The following is an 18,531-nucleotide window of genomic DNA, read 5'->3' as shown; positions in this document are numbered from 1 at the left end:
CATTAAATGTGTGTGTTTTTTAATCACATCTTGGTTTGTGCAGCAGCCAGTCCCTGAAATTACATGTCAATCAAACGGCAAGTGGGCGGATCTCGGATGTGTTTATCCAAGAGGAGATTTTCCAAAGGATTTTTTTGTGTGTGGTTGGGGGGGACAGCCTTTTATTGTATTGTTTTATTGATTCATTATTAATTTCATTATTTATTCATTTATTTATTTCATATTTATTTATGAAAATGATCATTCACCATATTATTTATTTTATAAAATTAAATAAAACAATATTCAATGATGTAACAGCAAATATTTTTTTAGAAAAGAACATTTAAAAAATATAAACGCTTTTCAGTGTTACATACACTTTGATAAATAGTTAAAGCCAATACAAACTGCCCATGCCCTGGTAATTAATTTTATTATTCGTATTATTTTCACAATTAGTTTCACTGATATACTTTTATTTTATTTATTTATTATATCTCTGAATTTTTTTTAACTTAAAAAAAATCGATCAATTGTAAATAGTAAATTAATTGGACTGCACTTTATATACTATAAAACACTCAAATGAGTTAATTTGCTACTAACACTCGTGCGTTTCTAAGCTACATTGAAGATGACGACTTATTTATACAATAGTGAGATGAGAGGTTGTTAACCAACTGAACTCAGAATCAGAAAAGTAAACGATAGGTGAGCATTATCACTTACCCACAAGTCTTTACGACAGCTTCCTTCGTCTCCAAGTCCTAAAAACGGCCATGGTGTAAGAAGTGTGTGAAGGACGAACAAAAAATGTGGCGCAGGACACTTTTCAAGGTAGAAGTCTACTCAAAGTAGTGTAAGCAAAGCGTCAAAGCAACTTTAAATTAGCTTCCATTACTGTAGCGTCACCGACGTATGTTTGTGATGTGGTACGCCACTTCGCTGCCATCTAGTGGCCAGACTGGTAGCCGACAGTTTATGTGGTGCATTCAAATGTGTTGTTTGCATGTAGAGTAAAGCTAAAAACAAAAAGGAGCTACCTTATAGATATTTTATGTTCGTAAACATTAGGGTCAAGGTACTTCTGGTACACTTTCTGGTGGCTACCGCTGACCTGTACAAAACGACACAAACTTGATATGTTTGAGGTGATTGTTGCCAGGTGTACCCCGAAATTTAGGTTTTTGTGCAATTTAGGCTACAACATCAATGCAACTGAACGTGGGTAAACAAGGATAAATTAAGTGGATGTTAATAGTACACAGACAACTGCCAGATTACCTGTTGGAGCTAGAAGCCACTCTTTAAGGAAGACATATCTGTGAAATGTTTAGTTGCGTTGTCTTTGAAGAAAGTCATTTATTTTAAGTAATTTAGCTAAACATAATGCCGACCCTACTAATAATTTATGTAAAATAGTGAAATTGCTTATTTAATATGTATAGTATACATTGTTGGATTAATCCACCCAGCCAATCAGGTGCATCAGTTGATCCCAGCTGACTTAATGCAAAACCACCACTGACTTGTTGGGATAATATGAAACAATTTAAGCAGTCAAAAAGTCCTAGTTAAATACGCCATTTACACGAGACATGGCCCTAATATCAACTTTAATACAGTGGAGGAAACTCGTATACAACACGTGTCTTGTTAGGTCGTTCAGTCCTTTCTCTATACTGGCACTACAATGTGTCCCTATATTTACATGAACTAAAACCTGCCTGTGTCTGCAACATGACAAATATAAAGTGTTCTCTCACACAAAATATAAACAAAAATAATATGAGCATAAGATTAAAATCTCGTATATTCAGTTAGATGTAAAGGCACAGATGTCATTTTTCTTTTTGTTTCATTTGGAAACGTCTCTCCAAAGGTCGGCGATCCCTGGGTCACACCGACTTCCTCCTCTTTCCAAACACATTGTTGATAAGCTTGGCCATGGACTTGGACCCACTGTAGCGACGGCGGTCGGCGCGGTACTTCAGGTGCTCCATCATCTGCCTGATAAGCTGCGTGAAGAGGCTGGCGATGTCCTGGTAGCTCTCGGCGGCCGACACTTCCTGGAAGTGGCAGCCGTTCTCCTGCGCCAGGCAGCGGCCTTCTTCCTCGCGCACCTGCCGGGCATGGCACAGGTCCCGCTTGTTGCCTAGCAGGCACACGGGGACGCCCAGCGGCTCCCTGGAAAAAGAAACGCACCGTCAAGAGCAGGGGTGGCCAAGTTCGGTCCTCGAGAGCCACTATCGAGCTTGTTTTCCATGTTTCTCTCCACTAACACACCTGATTCTTGATCAGGATCGTTATCAGGGTTCTGCAAAGCTTGCTGATGAGCTGATCATTAGATTCAGCTGCGATGAAGGAGGGAGACATGGAAAACAGGCTGGATATTGGCTCTCGAGGGCCGAACTTGGCCACCTCTGGTCAAGAGTAATGAAAAATAAAAAATAATAAAGTTAAACGGCTCCAAACAAATACTTGATCATCAAAATAGTTGGTGATTAATTACTTTTGACACCTTTAGTTGCTACACAAACTACAGCTGTCCAAATTAATCGACAACCATTTTAATCATTTGATTTCAGTATATCAACAGTAATTGATTTCTGTAAATCTTTTATGAAAGAAGACTGACTATCTTCTGTGTTTAAAATAAGACATTTGCATTTTGCAAACATCTGTTTTTACTTTGGAAAACAATTACCAAACCGGTAACATAGTACAACATCAATCCCCTTTTTATTGATCACTATACGAATACGAAGTACGAAATAAACACTGATCACTGGTTAATAAACAGTAACCAGGGAAAAATGCTCTGATAATTTACTTGAATGCAAAATTAAAATGAATCCGATTAATCGACTCTAAAAATATTCAATAGTGACAGCACTAACAAAGCAATTTCCCTCAGGAAGCCACTCGAATTAGTAGCTCATGATTTGTTTGGCACACTTGTAATGATGATATCAAAGGGAAATGGAGATGCTGGGGTTCGAACCCAGGACCTCATACATACCGCTGACCTTTATCATTTGTCACCCTCCTTAAAATTCTCTGCCCTTGAGATCTGTCATGGGCATGTCCTAAAGTATAGTTACAAATGACTTGTTTACAAAAAGTAATTCCATTAGTAATGCAGTTACTGCCTTGTAAAAGTAATTAGTTACTCAGAAAAGTAACTAAAGTAACTATGATATTTCTCTATTCTCTCAGTCGCTGACATTTTAACCAGCGAATCACGTTGCTGGATGCACGTAATTCACAGGATTTGTAAGGTTCTAGTATTGTAATTGGCACATCTCCACGGGGCCTTTCAATAAGAGTACAAAAACAGCTGATACGCGAGTTTTTTCTGTGACTAGCGCATGATAGATTCTAAAAGAAAATCAATACATCATCAAGAGTCAGTGGACTGGTGGAATGGGAGCATTCCAACCAGCTATCCCGGCATGAGGATATGTGCGCAGCTTCAAAGGAAGTGCTTTCTTAATTTAAATCTTTTAAGCACGCGCTGTTGTTGTCGTCAAACCTTGAACTCCTTATTGTGGAAGCACAAAACACAAGATTGTTGTGCTAATCTCTATATGTTCAACAATCTTCAAACGAGTGCTATTGATTTTGGCAATATTGTCAAGCTCACTCAGCTCTGTCTGATCTTTACATTAGAGTTATTTTGAAGGATACAATCTATGGTATTTTTGCAATATATCTAAACAAGAATCCATTTGTGTTTGAATGTCAGCTCATAATCTTTAACTCCTTTAAATCAACTTGAGTGCTCATTGTGGTATGTCATGGAACATTATGGATTTTAAAGGATACGGCCATTTTAGATTGAGTTTAGATGGGAAAAGAAATGAGTTTTGAATATCAGGGTGGGGAACAAGGCTTCTGACCCTTTGCATTGGTCCTGCTGACGGGCCTCGCGGATCTGCCGCAGGATGTTCTTGGCGTCAAGGAAGGAAGTGCGGTCGCTGATGTTGTAGACCACCACAAAGCCGTCTGCCCACGCCACCGGCTCCTCCAGTATGCACCTGGCCTCCGAGCGCTGACCATAGACGGCACAAAACATCAGGTGATTTCAACAAATATGCTAAGCAAAACAGCAGCACCTACAGAATGATTTAACTAGCTTCTTAGACGCATTAATGCAATTGGCAAATATTGTGTCTTTAATGACAATTATCGCTCCACTGTAGTAGACTCTGACATCACTCCACAATATTGTGTGTGTATATAGCAAATATTCCATTTTAGTAGGCGTTGACGTGATCACTCCGCAGTGTTGTGTGCATCCATATTTATGTTGTGGGGAGCTACACAACGTCCAGTGTGCAGTAAGAAAGACGATTTTATGTTATGTGGAGCATTCAAGTAGACTCGGATATGTGGTTGCTCCATAATGTTGTATGCATTCATGTTAACACACCAATTATTTGCAGATTGGTGTCTTTAACGACAATTGGTGGTTCTTGTCCACAGGAGTTGAATTGAGGCAAGTGAACAAGTAAGATCAGGTTCAATTGCCTCGATTCAACCGTCGCTGATTGTTGTTTAATATTAACCTTAATAAGATTTTTTCATCCTCCAAAAACGAACCTCCTGTTGTTTTCCCCACTGTTTGTGTAACCTTCAGGGTAATATTCAGGAAGGCCAGCAAAACTGTAAAATTCCTCCGACTTTACTGACTTCACGGTGTCTTTGTGCTCCAAAAGAATGGGACAATGTTCACAGAGCCTGAGGCTATTCCAATAAAACACTTTTTTTTGGTAAGTTATGCGTCTCTTGTCTTCAAAGAGGCAGTATATGGCCTTGGGAAACTCGCTTTCGGATTCCCTGCTTGATGAATTTTTGGATGGATAAACGTCAATTCCAGGTCTTTATGTGAAACACAGTGAGAAGGATTTCCATCCATCCTGGAAGCATTTTAGAACATGTTCAATCCTCTCATTGGAAAACTGCCTGGGTCTTGTCCACTTGGCAGGTTTTTTTACCCAATTTTACAAAATATGGAATGGTTGAGGTTTGGCGTCTAACTCCTGAAAATCAAGTGGTGGTCTATTCAATTTCATTTCGATTTTACTCTGGAAAATGAATTAGTTACTGTTGCTAAGTCCATTCCAGACAGAAGTATGTGCGGGTATGTCTTTGAAGTGACACCAGGAAATTAGGCATAACAAAGATGCTAAGCTAACATAGCATGTGAAATTGAACGTAACAAACAAGGATGCTATGCTAGCATAGCAAACAGATGGTATAGCAAGACTCAGAGTCAACCACCGCCATGATGGAGATGGAAGCAGACGGAAGGGCATACTCTATGCCTTTGAGGTGGTACCATGAAGTCTGGCAAACATGATGCTAAGCTAACATAGCATACAAAAAAAACGGGGCGTAACAAGCTAAGATGCTAAGTTAACATGGAAAACAGATGGCAGACGTGGTACCTGTGAACAGGGATCAAAAACCTCCAGATTCAGCTGCCTGCCGTCGATGGACAGCCTTTTTCGATACAGAGAATCTGCAGCGATGCAAACAAACGCTAGACATTAGTGTCGCGTAAGGACATAGTCATTTAAAATGGCATGTAGGCTAACTGTTTCTAATCAGTAACTGGTTACAGTAAATTGTCCATTTTAATTTCAGGCGCTTTTGTGTTAACTGGGCGGCAGTTTGAATCAATCAAAAATGTGTCCTAATGTTCATAACTTGGTGTCTGTATTTGAAAGGACAAAAGTCTTGTCCTCAGCACGCTAAACCTAATGTGAAGTGCAACTTGGCCTCTGACAACATACCAAAGATTCAACCACAGACAAGAGTCCTGATCATCAACAGTCTGAACACCAAGACTGATGCTGAGGTGGTAGACAACTTTAATGGAGAGAATGAGAAAAACTTTTGAAGAAACTGGTGATGTCCATGACAACTGTTGGAAAGGACGACTTTTTTTTTTGTTGGTTTGACAGTCCAGAGCCGGTCCTTTTTCTACTGCATTAGAGCTACATATGTGAACTGGTCACCAGGAACTCTTATCTACAACAATATTTGGTCAAATTCTCTCACACAAGTGGTCTCCATGGACGAGTTAGTGCCCACAAACCAGCATTAAACAAAAGACAACAACAAAATTCTTGGATTTGCCAAAGCCCACAGTCTGCAGAAAGTGAAAACAGTGGAAAATTGGCAAAAGATGGATTTTTTCTGATGAACCATCCATTGAACTGCATCCTAATCGCTGGAAATACTCCAGAGGACTTGTTGGAACCCGGATGGACCCAAGATTGACAAAGAAAACAATCACAATCATGGTTTGCGGTTACATCAGGGTGGATGCAACATCAACAGCCTGAAGTATTAAGAAATTCTTTCTGCCCATGACTTTCCAAATCACAAGAGAGGGCAAATTCTTCAGCAAGATGGCGCTCCTTCTCATACTTCAGCCAGCACTTGAAATTCCTGAAAGACGTGTATGGATGCAGTTCTCCAAGCTCAGTGAAGTCATCCACGATATTTATTATGTTTTAAAAATAAAGTGCACATTATTATTGTAGTCGACAAGACTTTTGCCCAAACAAAATCGGACCTTTCTGACCTAATCAATTGTAATGATGAACAGATCCCTCTAGGTGGCGGCAATAAGTAGAACATAAAGATTAGGGGTGACTTGCGTCGTTTTCAGATCAGTCTGTGGATCTTGAAAGGTCGGTCGAGATGCTGCTTAACGGCTGGCAATATATAGAGATGTGCTATGAATCTGAAATGAGCATTTAGCAAAAGAGCATTTATTGTTGTTTTTATGCTCGTGCCAGAAACAGTTAGGCAATATGGCCTTAAAATAAAATCTTGATTTTTCTGTTCACTTAGTGAAAAGGCAGATGGCAATGACTTTATTTAACAAGTTTGTCTTTTTCCCTTACTGGGATTTGCTTTATTTCTCAAACTTTTGTCAACTCACTGGCGTCGGATGCATATTCTCCGATGAAGCGTCTGGTCAGGAAGCGCACGAGGACAGCTGGACAAAGTGGACAAAAATAAACAATGAGGACCATCAGTGAACTTGTGGTGCCTGGGAGGTTTCAAGTGTGTGGGAGGATTTAAGGATGGTGGAGAATGAACGTCAAGACGGTGCCAACGGTCGCTGCGAGCGTGCGGGTGAAAGCCAAGCCTCACATGAAAGAGGCAACTGGAAGGCCTGTCAGCTTTTTTTTGCTTGTGGGCCAACTTTGCGGCTTTGCAGAGCATCGCTTTCAATTAGCGGCTCAAGTGCTGAGCTGTGGTCATGCTCCTCTGTGGACACAACATTAGGCACACCTGCACCATCTAATGAGCCGTTTATTTAATAATCCCTTCATTATGGCAGGTGTTTTTGCACTGCACCATACTGAGAACCGTTTCTTATATTTTGACCCTCCCGTAAGACTCAATGCGGTGTTATTATAGTTTGTTGTGTAGCTATAGTCAGCTTACTAACAGTTTAGTTAAGTATAAATAAGTGCACACTATAGTTTAACCTTATTATTAAAATGTACGTTTTATAAGAGGAAATACAGGGTGCCATTTTCCCCTCTATGAATCAAATGATAAATAAAATATAAACAAATTATAAATTAAAACAAACAGTGAAGAAATAAAATATATAATAGAAGTGTTTAACTTACTGTATTAACAATATTGTAAAATATATGTACATACTTTAAATACATTAGGAAATTAACCACAAATTAAAAAATAACTAAAGTGGTGCATATCAAATCAATATTCTAATGTAATTAAAAAAAGACGGTCCTACAATAATATAATAAAAAATAAGTGACCAATTTTACTATAAAATAAATAATTAATTTAAAAGAAACTAAAATTGTACATGCTAAAAAAAAAAATGAACAAATAAATACAAGTAATCAGCATACAATAAGTTCTAAATTCTAAAGTAGCCTTTATCCAATAAAGAATAATCAAATGAAAAATAAAATTATTTATTATTATTTTTGTTTTACAGCATTGGTTATCCAACATAAATTTTAGTTGCCATAAGTATTTTTTGGCACTGAATATTTGTAGTATGACCACACATATAATGACTTTGATGCACTACTTATTTTTAAGTAGGACATTTGTGAGATAATTGCCATAATTTACAAATGTGCATTTGTCATTTATAAAGTGGCGTATTTCGAATAACAAGCAACACATGAAAACCTTCCCAAAACAGAAGCTTACCTGATTTTCCAGCTCCTGGACTTCCCAGCAGGGCCAACTTGATGTCGTTCATGCTTGCTCTTCTGTTCTCTTGCTTGTGGTTTGACTTCTTTTAACGCGGGCTCGTCTTAAAACAGGAGAGAGGCATGGGGAGAGAAAACAAGCGCTCCCCTCCCCTCCTCTGTTTCTTTCATTACCTCTCTCTCGCTCTTCTCTTTCGCCCCGGCATCTGTTTTCCTTGCTTGTGTCCTTTCCTGCACTGATACAGTATATCTCCCTCCCCTGTTAGGAAAATAGTGAGGCGACGTCTTGTTCTTCAGAATGAGGGACAGCAAGTCTGCGATCGTGAAGTGCCAACAGTGGTGAAGATTTACCATATATATTTTAAGCAGGCCTGGAAACAACACTCCAAAACTATCAGGAAGTCAGTGGCGCTCCCTGAAAAACTGGTAAAAATGATCCCGCAACACCACAAGAAATTGGGTGGGCACATCTATCAGGACGTATGAAAAAGTCTCAAAGACTCATGACTGAAATTGAACAGGAGGTCGGCCATTTTGGTTTTAACCCGTCAGTTTGGGCGAATCCCAGGGCCATAAAGGCTTCTTATTGAGTTCACATCAAGTCTTTATTCCTCCAGGTTAGGACTTCCTACTTGCTCCAGACGTCATAAAAGTCACTTCCAAGCAAAGTCGGTTTTATTGAAACAATAAACAATTTATTGAATTTTCATACAGTGACACGACTAGGAAAATATGCGAATGACTTTTTCACCGGCACGGCCCGAGCTCGGCACGCCAGGCTCATATCGTAAAAGTGCGATGGGAGCATCCGTCACAATACCCAGACACACATCGCATGAGAATTCCCAAGAAGTGGCACGCGCAGCCCATAAATCCCTCCGCAAGTCTTTACATTTCACGTGCGCTGAGCGTCAACCAATAGAATTCTTGTTCCTGTGACTAAAAACACATTTTTCTTCCCGGTGGACCCTCATTCCCGGCACTTTGGACTCCTTTCCAAGTTCTCTTTTAATTGGTGCTTGTGCCTCTTTGCATGCAACATTACAATGTTCTCCCTTTCAAATGATTACAACCAAGTACATACAGGATATCATGATTTTGTGTTTACGGTTACTGCAATGCCGAACAAGCCTTCTCGGTATTCCATGTAAACAGACATGTTTCGCATTAGTCAGAGCATCAGGAATCCTGTCAGTCAATTACAGAGTCAATCAAGCAAACATCGCTCCCCTTTTTTGGAGGTTCTCTCCATCTCCATGTTGACTTTATCAATCGCTACAACAGCGTTTGCATGCCCTAGTCAAAAGATGAAATGAAAACGTCCGAGGTGTTTACGAAATGATGTTCTCTTCACTCAGCGGTGTTTACACAAGGCGAGCTAATTAAGCTTAGAGAGTTCTTTGGTAAGAATGAGGGCCACACTGATAAAGAGAAAGTCGTGTATAATTTTGGGGAAAATTGTTTTCTGATGACAAAAAGTAACATATTTCAAAACTAAGAAGTCATAATTACTAAAAAGAGAAAGGACATACATCTTCAAGAAAAAGATCATCTGGCAAGAATAATCCTAAACTTGATTTTTGACAAGACAGAAACACCTTTTTTTAAATTGAAAAATATAATAATATTCATGAAAAAAAAAGTATATTTTCAAGGAAAGTAAAATCTGACTCTTAAAAGATTAAGCTCAAAATTATTATTATAATTTTGTATTTTTTTGTTTTTTTATGAAGGGAAAAAAATTGTGTAATTTGCCAAATAAAGGTTTGTATTTTCAAGTTAACATGTCCAGTTAATATGTTATATGTTTTGGGGGGGGGGGGGGGGTTGGATTGTTAACTAAAAAGAAAAAAAACACATTGTTTTGACAAAATTGTAATTTACCAAATAAAAATTCATATTTTCAAGGTAGCATACTTTCTGTATAAAATGATGTTTATATTCGCAAAAAAGTCGTATGTACGAGGGGAAAAAAACTAATTTCAAGAGAATACATCTTTAGACCTGTGAGATAGGAAGTCATACAATTTTGAAGTCGTACATCAATAGTGTTGTGTGTTTTCAAGAAATCACATCTTACAAGAAAAATATTTTTTAATGATATTGTCCACAGGTTTTGAGATTCTTAAAAGTTTATTAAAAGTAACATTGTTTTGGGTTTTTTCCGAGAAGACTTTATGATCTTACAAGATGTGTATCCTTAAAAGGAAAGGATATATTTGATCTATTATTGTTATTATTTTTATTGTTATTATTATTATTGATGTGTTTGATGTAGATTAGATGTATTTTTTTAGATTCAAAAGTAGTGTGCTTTCAAGAAAAAAGTCAGTTTAAGATTAATTTTTTTAAGTAGCATATTTATTTTCCACAAAAGTCGTAATTTTAATGACGTAATGAAACACACACCCTTAACATATGCAGTGTGGTTACATAACGCTTGCAGCCAGGAATCTGTCTGGCAGGTTTTGAGTTTATTCTGCTCAAAGGGTTAATCTGCCATGTGTGACCTCCAGACCAGAGCGAAATATTCCATATATGTGTTCGAAAATCAACTATTTAATACAGCGCAATAATCCTTCCAAGTTTGAAGCAAGTCTGTTGAAAATTCAGACTTTGCAACCATTAAAATCAGCCTTGTTCTTTCTTGGATACACATCAGTTGAGAATTGTGAGCAAAAAAACATATTAAAGTTAAACCCAAATTTGGGCACACAAGGAATTATTGCTGTTTTATTTGTGCATTTTTATTTGAGCTTTCTGGCTGTGTTATTGTGCAAGTCTGCCATTATTATTTTTAAGCTGGCGGACAGACAGATGCAGCATCCAAGTTAAACATCCCGCCTCATAACGCCGCTTCTTAGGGAGGAAATGAGTATGCGTGACCCCGGATGACACGAAAGGGAGGAGAGTGAACCACCTCATAAATATCACGTGTAGCTCCTCTTTTTCATCATCTTCATCATTCATTCACCGCGCTCGTTCTTTTGATGTCCTAACAGCAAACATTCCAAGTCAGGAAGAAACGTGATGGATGATGTTTACTGGATGGAATAAAAAACAGTTGAGGCATTAGAGATGAAAAAAAGAAATTTTATGCTCAATTCCTTCAATTGTATCTGAATGTGATCCACAAGACCCTTAAAAGCTCCGAACTCACTCCCCCTTTGTTATCGTCTTCTCTGATCTGAGAGCCAGTGTTTACAGATTGGCCTGATCAGCACACTTTCTCCACCGGAATATCTTTTTATGGCTCTTGCTGTGACAAATGATCAGTGAGTTGTTTGAAAAGGAACCATACGGAAGATATTAATGTGTTACAAAAAAAAATAAAATAGGAAGGGGGACCCACGTTGCCTTTTCGGGCTATGCCCGGCCGGGCCCCATGGGTGGAGGCCCGGCCACCAGATGCTTGCCTTCGAGCCCCGCCTCCAGGCCTGGCTCCAGAGGGAGGCCCCGGTGACCCGCGTCTGGGCAAGGGAAAACAAGGTCCAAGGCCCTGGATGTTGTGGGTCATGGTTGACACGCCTCTATAACATCGCGTGGACATCGGGGGCAGTGCCTCTGGATTGGCAAAAATGGGGACCGGAGGGTGTGCTCCAACTCTAGAGGGATCACACTCCTCAGCCTCTTGGTAAGGTCTATTCAGGGGTGCTGGAGAGGAGGGTCCGTCGGGAAGTCGAATCTCGGATTCAGGAGGACCATTGTGGCACAGTGGACCAGCTCTCCCTTAGAGATAGGGGAAAAACTTGATCATCCGAGAGGGACTCAGGGTCGAGCCGCTACTCCTCCATGTTGAGAGGAGCCAGTTGAAGTGGCTCGGGCATCTGGTTCGGAAGCCTCCTGGACGCCTCCCTGGAGAGGTGTTCCGGGCATGTTCCACCGACGGGAGGCCCCGGGGAAGACCCAGGACACGCTGGACAGACTTGGGCTTGGACCTTGGGATCCTGCCGGAGGAGCTGGTAGAAGTGGCTGGGGAGAGGGAAGTCTGGGTTTCTCTCCTAAAGCTGCTGCCCCCATGACCCGACCCCGGATAAGCGGTACTAAATGGATGGATGGATGGATGGTTATGATAGTATGCTAACTAGTGTTACGATGGGGTATATTACAAACATAAAAGAAACGCATTGCTATACATTGTTATACAGTATTCTAAGTTACAATGCTAAGTAATAGCTTACGATGCATTACGCAGTGTTACTTTACAAAAATACAAGACACACATTGTAATACCTTGTTAAACAGTATGCTAGGCTACAATGCTAAATTACAATAAAGTGAAATATGATGCAAAAGAAAACATTACAAAACATTGTACTATGTTGCACTACTATACATTACAATAAGATACCATACAGTAAAGTGAGATGCATGCTACAATATTACAACAGATTTCAATAAGTTATGATACAATTCAGTACAATAAATCGCTGTTACGATAAAACACAATACGTTACACTAAGTTCAGTTGCACTAAAATTCAGTAAGATATATGCAATAAATTAGTCGAAAGGCAAAGCTCTCGATTTACCGGTCGATCTACGTTCCTGCCCTCACTTATGGTCACGAGCTGTGGGTCATGACCGAAAGAACAAAATCCCGGATACAAGCGGCCGAAATGTGTTTCCTCCGCAGGGTAGCCGGGCTCTCTCTTAGAGATAGGGTGAGAAGCTCGGTCATCGGGGAGGGACTCAGTGCCGAGCCGCTACTCCTCCGCGTTGAGAGGAAACAGTTGAGGTGGCTCGGGCATCTGGTTCGGATGCCTCCTGGACGCCTCCCTGCGGGGGTGTTCAGGGCATGTCCCACCGGCGGGAGGCCGGAGGACACGCTGGAGAGTCTCTCAGCTGGCCTGGGAACGCCTTGGGATCCCGTCGGAGGAGCTGGCTGAAGTGGCTGGGGAGATGGAAGTCTGGACTTCCCTGCTAAAGCTGCTTCCCCCGCGACCCGACCCCAGATAAGCGGTAGAAGATGGATGGATGGATGGATGGATAGTCGAAATACTTCATATTATGTCATGACACAGAACACTAGATGCATTGTGCTAGCTTAAAATGTTATGATACAATTTATCAAGATGCCTTACGATACCTTACAATAAGATACCATACAGTAATGATTATTACTCCGATTCATTACACTCTTCAATACTTTACAAAACGATATCACACTACATTACAGTAAATTAAATTGCACTACAGTACGACACATTACAGTAGGCTATGCTACAGTATTGTACGATGATACACAACAATTCATCATTGAGTAACAGTACGATTATGCTGCAAGAAATGCTAGCAATAAATTACACGACAACAATGATGCGTATGAATGAAGTGAAACAGTAATAAAAGTTGTAATTTTATTGGTCAGCAATCTTCCGAACATTTGGATGTGTTGCCAGTGAGCGCACATCTCTTCCTCCTTCTTCCTCCCTCCTCTTCCTTACGGCGCCACCGCAGGCGAGCTCGCTCCATCCTGTCCTGGTTGGCCGACGGGAAGGTCCTGTCGGGGAAAATCTCCCTCAGTTTGCTCAGGAAAAACACCTCGAGGTTCCAACCAGCCCGGGCCACCTCCGAGTCGGGCTGCGGGCAAGCCGTAGCAGAACAGTGAGGTCAGAGAGCCTGTTTCATTTATGTGACTTCAACATCACACCGCTAATGAGGCCCTAATTACTTGACTTATAAAGCACTTGCGCTCGAGGACTCTAATGAGAGCTGATATGTGTCCCGAAAATCCCTTCCTCATTTGTCCTCCTGGTCTTACAATGTTAACTAACGATATGTGGAACTTCCTCCCACACACAAACGCAATAATTCAGCATTGCTAACATGGACTTACATAGTTGAAGGTAGCACAGTTCTTGAGCATGAGCAGGACGTCGTGGACAAAGAGTTCTGGCATGGAGTAGTGCAGAGTGTTGCTCTTGTCCAACTTCCTGCGGATCAGCGACAAGTCCACGGGCCTCTTAATGACCTGGTAGTAGTTCCTCGCCTAAAGCACATCCAACAGTCAGGAAAAAATGCGTGACAGTGCTGGCAGCGTTTAAAGTTACTGACCAGACGGCTGACAGGCTCGTGGAAAGGAGCGCTTAGAGGGTGAACATACAGCAGTAATGTCAACTTCTCACATCTCTGTGGAAAGGAAAAAAGAGGATTAACTTCTACCTTCAAATGAAACAGACTAAACTACAGGGCAATCCTTAAAGTGAAATAAGTTACAGTAAAATACATTATGCCATAGAAGATACGATACACTACACTAACGATATAATACATTATGCATCTATTATAAGTGACAATACAATATGTTCGGTTATGCTGCGTTAATTTAGAAGATGCTATGTTACACTACAATATATTATGATTAGCTACAATATATTGGGGGTAATTGTGCTAGGCTAAGATACTACAAGGCTGATCATTCCGAAATGACGTCACAAATCAAAAGGGTGGTTTTATGCTCCGTTTGAAGTCGGATTTAGACCACTCGGAGTGTCCCAGTTCCGCCCTCAAAGCGCTTGAGGAAAATGTAAACAATAAAAATGGCTGATTCTTGTTAAAGCAGTCATTCCAAATCACGTTGTGTCACGTGAACATATGTCTTGTGTTTACATTTGCCTTGAACGCTTTGAAGGCGAACTGACACAATCCGAGTGGGATAAATCTGATTTCCCACTTTCCTCGAATGCAGCATTTTTCCTCGGGGAAGCGATGCTCTCCACTCATTGAAAAGCATTGACCTTTGGATTGTCGACTACTATATCAACATGTCTGTTTTGTATGATAGTCACAGGCAAAAGCAATACAATACGCCGTGGAAATTAAGTGTGGCTTTGTGGAAATAGCAGAAATGCCCGAATGTTCGGAATTGTCAATCCGTTGTTATGCTACGCTTAGGCTACAATATACAAGATATGATTATACTATGATAAATTTGGCCTTTTTCATACACTATGACGCATTACAGTAACAAACAATACAATACTTAGAATACTTAGAAACTAAGAATGTGATCAGAGGTGGCAAATCCAGGTCCAGAAATCAAAAAGCCTGCCACAGTTTGGCTTTAACCCCAGGTGCTAGCTAACTAGCTCCCTAGCTAGCTCCCATGGTGTTCGTTTATCTGCTAGGGAGCTAACTAGATAGCTAGCATCAGGGCCTAAAGCCAACTGTGGCAGGGTTTTTACTTTCAGCTGCTAGATACCTAGCTCCCTAGAGAGCTCCCATGGTGCTTGTTTACCTGCTAGGGACCAAGCTAGATAGATAGATAGCACCAGGGCCTAAAGCCAAACTGGCAGGGTTTTTACTTTCTGGACCTGGATTTGCCACCTCTGAATATTATTCAGTACCCTTATTTTAAGTTATATTAAGTTACGATATAGAAAAATGCTTTACGCTACAACACCTGATAAGATTAGCGTACTTTACACTAAGATACATTACAATAAGTATCAATACTTGATGATGTCATATACTGTAGTGTGCTAGGCTATTGTCACCTTCTGGTCATGGTGGGACAGAACATAGGGAACGTTGACTCCCCGGCGGAAGCTCTCAGCTAGGTCGTAGTCAGTCCTACACAATGTACACGCCCAGTCACCCCTACAGGACAGCAGGGCCTCACTTTAGAACTTAATGCTGGAATTAACTGTTAGCATTTTAGCAGTTCAGATTTGAACTTGAACTCAATGGCAATTTTCGGTAGGCCTATGTTAATCAATTCTCATTTGAAGTCTTACCCGTCTAAAATCTTTAGCGATTTGCCTTTGAATTCTATTGATTATTTTTAAAAATAGCACCCGACTAAAAGACAAGATAAAATCACTATCAGCCTTTGGTTGCTATCTTGCTATGTGCTAGCATAGTAAGTGTTAGTATGTTGGAATTTTATCAATTCTTATTTCAAATACTAGTGGATTACACACGTTGGGAAGCTACGCAGTGAAGGAAGGTGACAGGCCAAGTGGTAAACTTTGGGACAACAATCACAGCACAGCAGATCTCCTCCGTTCAGACACACGGCACAGAAATCTTCGCTCTCCGTCTCCTTGCTCTTGTCTTCGCTGTTTTGGGCCACTTCCCAGGTTGGAGATGGCTCTACACATTTGGACTCTTGTATCTGATCTTCTGGCTCCAGATCAAGGACCATGATCAGCTCCCGATCAGGATCCAAGTAGAAGGTATCTGGATCGGCCTTCCCGGAATGAACCAGGATGTAAGGTGGATCTGATTTGGAAGAGCCTTCAGGATGAACTGGATTCATACTGGATACTGTTGTACTGTCATCCTGCCAAAGGTGGGAGTAAGTCACATATGTGCAGGTCAGAAGTCTCCAATCTGAAGACCCGCTATAGACACAGAGTGACTCAACCGAATGTGAATGTGCAGGATTCTACAATTAGTCTTCATGAGTGACAATCCATTGGCATCTAGTTTTGTTGCAATTTAGTACTAATGTGTGAAGTGAATGTAGCTTACCTGTGTTTTTGTTTTTGTTTTTTTTGCAACGGGTGAAGTTAAATGTTGGAGCTGTTGTGTCTTGCATCTTTGATTTACAAACCTTACTTGTTGACATTATCTTGTTCCCAATTTCATCAAAAACATAATCTTTGAATCCAAATGTAATCATCATCGGATTTCACTTGGTCAATAAGTCTGACTCGAGTCAAGTCAAGTGACTCAAGTCCCCCACCTCTGTCTCTTGGATCTCCAGGATGTCACATGCATTTGGTTTGACTTCATTCTGTGAAGGAAACATCATGAACAATCTTTTCCTGGCGCGAATCATCATCATCAAGCGTCACTTTCGCACCCGCCAAGGACAATCCAGGCATTCCTCAGAGAACTCGGCTCGGTTTTGGCACAGCAGTCGCACCGGAGGCACCGGCGGCTGCAGGTTCAGACGCTCTAGTCTCACAACAGCTTTGCAAGAATTATCCAGAACCCTCTGGACCTCAGGTTGGATCCTGGTTGGACGGCCAGAGACAGTGAGACAAGGAGAATTACGCAATAGTTTGCCTGCTGACTAAATAACAAACTAATAAGTTAAAATAGCTCGCAGATGCAGAAACAACATCGTTCCATCACTCCATGCCATTTACTTGGCATTGTGATGCAGAGGGCTATGCTGCACCAGTCAGGGGACAAAGGACAAGGAGGGTTGGTTATTAAATGGAAAAGACACATTTCCAGTGATATTTGCTTGATCCCAACATTCTCCTAAAACTAACTCTACAAGTAAAAGTGTGCCATAGGCCAGTCGGGCTTGGTAGGCTTTTTGGAAAGAATTACAAAACATAGCAACATCATCTTTCCTTAATACAAAATCTCCATTAAAAATTGTTAAAGGTCACTCAGGCTCACTATTCTGTTTTGTTGAAAACAGAGCAGGGTGCCACGGTGCCCCCCAACCAACCAGCCGAGAAATGACAGGGAAGGTTGTCGAGAACAGAAGCAAAGGACAAATAATGGCTTCTTTTTTTTTAATCAAATCGTCCTACGATTTTTTCAGCTTCTGAGGAAAGCAGCAATCCTCGCCGAAACTAGTCAAGGTAACCTTTTTTTGTCTTAAAAAAAATATATTTTTTTAAACATAGGACGATCAGGACAAACAAGTATCATTAAGATTATTTATACATATATACATATATAGCTGTGCTGTATTTAACTTCTTCTTTTTTTTTTACTTTTTTTTTTTACCTTATGTTGTTAAGCAAAGTCTTTACAAAATGCTGTTTTCCACAGGATGGAGAAGTTGCATCAGTTTTTCGCTTACTTTCCATAGTGATTAGCTGTCAAAAGCAAAAACATTACATTCATATCGTTGGATACATCAAAAACATAATTAAATTGATTATCTACACATAAACAACCTTACCTGGTTATTGTGATTGACTGCTGACTGTTTTTTTCCAGACTGGAGAAGAGGTAACAATAAGAGGAACGATGTTGTTGTCAGAAGTCAAGTGTCAAGGGGGAGAAACACAAAGATTTGATTGGACTAAGGTGAAATCCTCGCAAGTAAATGTCTCCTGCTAATGATGCCTTCACTCGTTCTCTAGGGCATTCCATGCTCACAAACAACTGTGGTGTGAGTGTACATTTACTGCTTCAAGCCCCGATGGACTGTTGCGACAGCATGTTTAGTAGCTGGATAACATCCATCCATCTTCTAGCATGCTTGTGCTTTTTAGTGTCACAGTGAAATGGTGACTTTGAGTGAAAGGCGTTTTAAAAAAAAAAGAATCATCATTAATATTATTATTATTATTATCTAGAGGCCTTTCAGGGCACTCGATTTGAAAAAAATATATGACAGTTAA

General features: G+C 40.4%; 2 protein-coding genes and 1 long non-coding RNA gene across 5 annotated transcripts; 1 reads left to right on the top strand and 2 right to left on the bottom strand.

Annotated features, from left to right (window-relative positions):
- The first annotated feature begins 687 nt into the window (after window positions 1-687).
- LOC144054195 (uncharacterized) lies at window positions 688-18,203 on the top strand. The gene is made up of 3 exons (XR_013294625.1): window positions 688-819; window positions 3,929-4,063; window positions 18,125-18,203. It is a non-coding gene; the product is annotated as an uncharacterized LOC144054195 (long non-coding RNA).
- rerglb (RERG/RAS-like b) lies at window positions 1,570-8,313 on the bottom strand. 2 transcript variants are annotated; one of them, XM_077569393.1, is made up of 5 exons: window positions 8,209-8,313; window positions 6,944-7,000; window positions 5,436-5,509; window positions 3,855-4,036; window positions 1,570-2,145 (listed from the first exon to the last, which is right to left on the bottom strand). In XM_077569393.1, exons 1-5 carry the CDS (start codon window positions 8,258-8,260, stop codon window positions 1,881-1,883), a joined length of 630 nt encoding a protein of 209 aa, XP_077425519.1. In that variant the 5' UTR covers window positions 8,261-8,313; the 3' UTR covers window positions 1,570-1,880. The 2 variants fall into 2 exon arrangements, with proteins under 2 accessions (XP_077425519.1, XP_077425518.1); XM_077569392.1 differs by having other exon boundaries at window positions 1,570-2,169; window positions 3,885-4,036.
- On the bottom strand, window positions 13,556-18,239 carry LOC144054192 (uncharacterized). Of its 2 annotated transcripts, none has more exons than XM_077569390.1 (9): window positions 18,087-18,239; window positions 17,909-18,000; window positions 17,022-17,175; window positions 16,902-16,952; window positions 16,135-16,496; window positions 15,709-15,811; window positions 14,267-14,341; window positions 14,049-14,201; window positions 13,556-13,792 (listed from the first exon to the last, which is right to left on the bottom strand). In XM_077569390.1, the coding sequence occupies exons 2-9, from the start codon at window positions 17,989-17,991 to the stop codon at window positions 13,577-13,579; spliced, it is 1,197 nt and encodes a 398-aa protein (XP_077425516.1). In that variant the 5' UTR covers window positions 17,992-18,000; window positions 18,087-18,239; the 3' UTR covers window positions 13,556-13,576. The 2 variants fall into 2 exon arrangements, with proteins under 2 accessions (XP_077425516.1, XP_077425517.1); XM_077569391.1 differs by having other exon boundaries at window positions 15,709-15,784.
- Window positions 18,240-18,531: the final 292 nt, after the last annotated feature.

This window comes from Vanacampus margaritifer, chromosome 6 (assembly GCF_051991255.1).
Source record: "Vanacampus margaritifer isolate UIUO_Vmar chromosome 6, RoL_Vmar_1.0, whole genome shotgun sequence".
Taxonomy (NCBI): Eukaryota; Metazoa; Chordata; class Actinopteri; order Syngnathiformes; family Syngnathidae; genus Vanacampus; species Vanacampus margaritifer.
The sequence above is the reverse complement of the archived record's forward strand: the minus strand, read 5'-3'. Positions and strand labels throughout refer to the sequence as shown.